At 51.6% G+C, this 4,155-nt stretch overlaps 1 protein-coding gene and 1 long non-coding RNA gene across 2 annotated transcripts; both read left to right on the top strand.

Moving 5' to 3' along the window:
- The first annotated feature begins 246 nt into the window (after positions 1–246).
- On the top strand, positions 247–1,945 carry LOC308240022. Its single transcript, XR_013959781.1, has 4 exons — positions 247–330; positions 698–820; positions 1,744–1,817; positions 1,895–1,945. It is a non-coding gene; the product is annotated as an uncharacterized lncRNA (long non-coding RNA).
- Positions 1,946–2,528: 583 nt separating this feature from the next.
- LOC308240264 (melanoma-associated antigen 10-like) lies at positions 2,529–3,356 on the top strand (the record flags this gene model as incomplete). Its single annotated transcript, XM_080653150.1, has 1 exon — positions 2,529–3,356. The coding sequence occupies one exon, from the start codon at positions 2,529–2,531 to the stop codon at positions 3,354–3,356; it is 828 nt and encodes a 275-aa protein (XP_080509276.1).
- Between the last annotated feature and the right edge of the window lie 799 nt (positions 3,357–4,155).

Here is a 4,155-nt window from a genome sequence, read left to right as displayed (position 1 = left end):
AGCAGGCATGGCCAGATGGGAAAACTCTCACATTTGCCAGGAGCTCTACCAGGAGTCAAGATGATGGAGTGCTTCAGGAAGGTGAGGTCATGACTGGAGGAGGAGCTTCGGGTCAGAGGAGGGCAGGACAGACCTTGCTAGGAATACAGATGAATAAATACTTTGAGGGAGGACTGACTATATTCCCCATGCCAAAACAGACCCCAGGCAGGGGTGTCTAGATTTGGTGTCTTTTTCCTTTTGTCTGTAGTGTCCCAGGGAAGTGAAGGCCTTGGTCTGAGCTGGTGACATCAGCAGAGGAAAGAATCCCAGGATCTGTGAGGCGTCAAGGTAAGATAAGGACCTTGAAGGGGGACTAAGGGTCCCCCCTAACTCAGACAGAAGGGGAGTTGCTCACAGAAACGCCACCGTGTTCCCAACATCCACCCTGGGAGGATCTGGACAGTAATTCTGAGATGTGGTGCTCCCTCACTTCCTGCATGGGGTGGGCGGAGGTGTTTCTGGGAGGTGAGGCCTTGGTCTGAGGGGCTGATTTCAGGTCACTCGAGGAGGTAGGCCCAGGCCCCTCCAGGAGCAAAGAGGAATACCTTGAGGGATGACGGAGGGAACCCCCATCCCTGCTGTCAGTCCTGGGAGACCCCGGGCAGGGATGGCTGGATGTGATGTCCCTTTACTTTTGTCTTGGCGATGGTCTCAGGGAGTTGAGGGCCTCGGTCTGCATACGAAGGCAGGTCAGCTGTGGGAGCCACGTCAGGTCTGAAGAGGAACGAGTCCCAGCTCTACCAGGAGTCCCGGAAAGGAGCGTTGGTGAGGACCAAAGGTAATTCCCACCCCAGAAAGAAGAGACTGTGCGGAGCCTGGCTGTCTTCCGTTCTTAGCTCTGGCTGGACCCAGGCGGGGTTGGCTGGATATAGTATGCTCTGACTTTTTCCAAGGGTGAGGGAGCTGTCTCGGCAAGTGAGGTCATTTTCTGAGGGGGCGATGTCCAGTTAGCAGGGGTTGGCCCAGGACCTGTCAGCCAGAAAGATGAATACCATGAAAGAGGATTGAGGATAGCCCACCATCCAACTGATGGGGCCCAGCCCTTGACATCAGCACTGGAAAGACCTAGCAGGCGGTGGCAAGATGTGGAGCCTCTTCACTTTTGTCCAGGGGTTCTCAGGGAGGTGAGGGCCTTGTTCTAAGGAGGCATTGGTCTGAGGGAGAGCCACAACAGGTCAGCAGAGGGATGAGTCCCAGACTCTGCCAGGATTTAAGGTAAGTACCCTGAGTGAGCACTGAGGGCAGCACACCCTCACCGTAGTACTGAAGGCATACCCAGCTCTACCCTTCCCCTGCTGTGAGATCTGGGAGGCCCTGAGGCACAGTGGCTGGATACAGTGCACCCTCACTTTCTTCTAGATGGTCTCAGGGAGGTGAGGGCTTGTTCTGAATGGTCAGTACCCAGGACGGCAGAGGGAGGTGTCCCAGGCCCCACCAGGCATCAGTGTGAGGGATGCAGGTAACCCTCAGATAGGAGTTGTGAGGAGAGGGCATCTGTGTGAGGCACGTGTCCTCAGGTCAGCAGAGCAGAGGAGGCCCAGGCAGAGTGAGGAGTCAATGTGAGATACATACCCTGAATGTCTATCAAAATCCCCACCCACAGTCCCCAACACCACCTGCTCACAGTCAGGCTTCTCCCTGGAAGCCTTGGGCTGTGCTGCCTGGCTACACCCTGAGGAGCTTTCTCACACCATCCTACAGGTTCCTGGGAGACAAACCATCCAGGAAGACAGGAGCCCAGTGAGGCCCTAGAGCACCCCCTAAATAGAAGACCTGTAAGTCAGCCTTTGTCAGAGCTGCCAAGGGTGCGCATCTCTGCTGAGGCCGCTGACCCTCTCCCTCTCTCCCCCAGGCTCCTGGGAACCCATCTCCCATAATCCTGCTCACGCTTCCACCTGCTGCCCACAACAAGAGTCATCATGTCTCACTCCTCAAAGCGCCCACGCCTCACATTTGAGCCAAACTTTCAGGCCCAAAGTGAGATAATGTTTCCCATACCTGAGGAGGAGAACTCCTCCATTTCCTCTTGCTCTTTCAGCTTCTCCTACCCCTCCCTCTCCCCCTCCCTTCCTTCCTCTCCTGTAATCCCAGGCACCCTGGAGGATGAAGAGGAAAAGGAGGCTGAGAAGGAGGGGGAGAACAAGAAGGAGGAGGAGGGGAAGGATGGTGAGGAAGAGGAAGAAGAGAAGGAAAAGGAAGAGGAGGAGGGGGAAGAGGAGGGAGAGGAGAAGGAGAAAGAAGAAGAGGAAGAGGAGGAGGAGGAGGAGGAGGAGGAGGAGGAGGAGGAGGAAGCAGAGGAGGAGGGAGAGGGGAAGGAGGAGGAAAAGGAGGCCGAGGAGGAGGGGCAGGGAGAGAAGGAGGAGGAAGAGGAGTCTGAGGAGTGGGAGGAGGAGGAGGAAAAAGAGGCAGAGCAGGAGGAGAAGCTGGAGAAGCAGGAGCAGCCTGCTTCTAAGACATCAAGACCTCCCCAGAGTCCTCAGAGATCCATGGCATGGAGCACATCAGTTGGAGGCTCCAGCAACCAAGACAATGAGGATACAAGCTCTCTGCAGACCTCAGCAGACCCCGAGTCTCTGTGTAGAGACCGCATAGATGAGAATGTGACCAATTTGGTGCATGCCATGATCCTCAGGTATCGTTTGAGGAAGCCTATTACAAAGGCAGAGATGCTACAAGTTGTTAACAAAAGGGACAAGAGTCAATTCCCTGTGATTTTTAAGAAAGCTTGTAAGTGCTTGGAGGTGATCTGTGGCATTGATGTGAAGGAAGTGGTCCCTGCCACCCACTCCTATGTCCTTGTCAACTCACTGGATCTCACCTATGATGAGATGCTTAGTGACCACCAGAGCATGCCTAAAAACGGCCTCCTGATAATCATCCTGGGTATGATCTTCCTAGAGGGCAACTGTGCCCCTGAGGAAGACATTTGGGAGTTCCTGAATATGATGGGAGTTTATGCTGGGAGGGAGCACTTCATTTATGGGGAGCCTAGGAAGCTCATCACCAGAACATGGGTTCAGGAGAATTACCTGGAGTACCAGCAGGTGCTTAATAGTGATCCACCACGCTACCAATTTATGTGGGGTCCAAGGGCCCATGCTGAAACCAGCAAGTTGCAAGTTCTGGAATTTTTGTCCAAGATCAAAGGGATTGACCCCATTTCCTTCTCATGCTGGTATGAGGAGGCTTTAAGAGATGAGCAAGAGAGAGCCCGGGCCAGAATGGGCCCTGTGGGTCATGCTGCTGCCATGTTCACGGCACAGCCTCTCCTTCCCCAACTGAAGAATGAGCACGAATCTTCACTCTGTGTTTGAAAAGGGCACTCACATTTCTAAGTAGAGGAGAGTCAGAGGCAGGGTCAGGCTGGGGAGAATACAGTGTACAACAGCTTTGTGTTCTATGTTGATGGCTTGGAGGTTTATCCTTTGCTCCCCCTCCTTTGGGGTTTTCTCAAATACCGTTCCTTTTCATGGAAGGTTTATTAGCTTTAGAATCTAAGTTGATGAATGAAAGTGGTCTCACATGCATTGTTGCTCTTCAGGTTTAAGAATGAGTTTTGATGTTTTGAAAAATAAATTGGGGAAACTTCCATCTTTTGTGATCTGGAAGAAATATGATGACACTGGAATGGGAATTTCCTTGGGAATGTGAAAGAAGCCTGCGGAAAATAGAGGGGGGAAATATAACAGGTGGTTAATTTTTGGATTCCTTAACCATTTTAGTTTATTCTGTAACATTAAAAGATATATACCTGGATTTCCTTGGCTTATTCAAGAAAGTTGGTGTAATCATAGAAAATGTTAATAAAGGAATTTTACAAATGCTCACCTACTCATTTATTTGCCAAACATTAATTGTATATTTCCTCTTTGGAAAGCACTGTGTTAATAGTGGAGATACTAGGATAAGCAAGACACACCGCTACCCAAAGAATGGTAGAGGCTAGGAGCAGCACTCACATCAGGAAGATGGTGAGATGTCCTCCAATACCTACAGAACAAGTGAAAACAAGGAGGGAGGAGATGAGATTCCAGATGGGAGCACCCAAGTGAAAACGCCCTGAGCCAAGGCAGTTTGGGGCTAAGGGAAACTGCAATTCCTTCCGTGGGAGTT

Source organism: Plecotus auritus (assembly GCF_963455305.1).
Source record: "Plecotus auritus genome assembly, chromosome: X".
NCBI classification, from domain to species: Eukaryota; Metazoa; Chordata; class Mammalia; order Chiroptera; family Vespertilionidae; genus Plecotus; species Plecotus auritus.
This window is presented reverse-complemented; position numbering and strand designations above follow the sequence as displayed.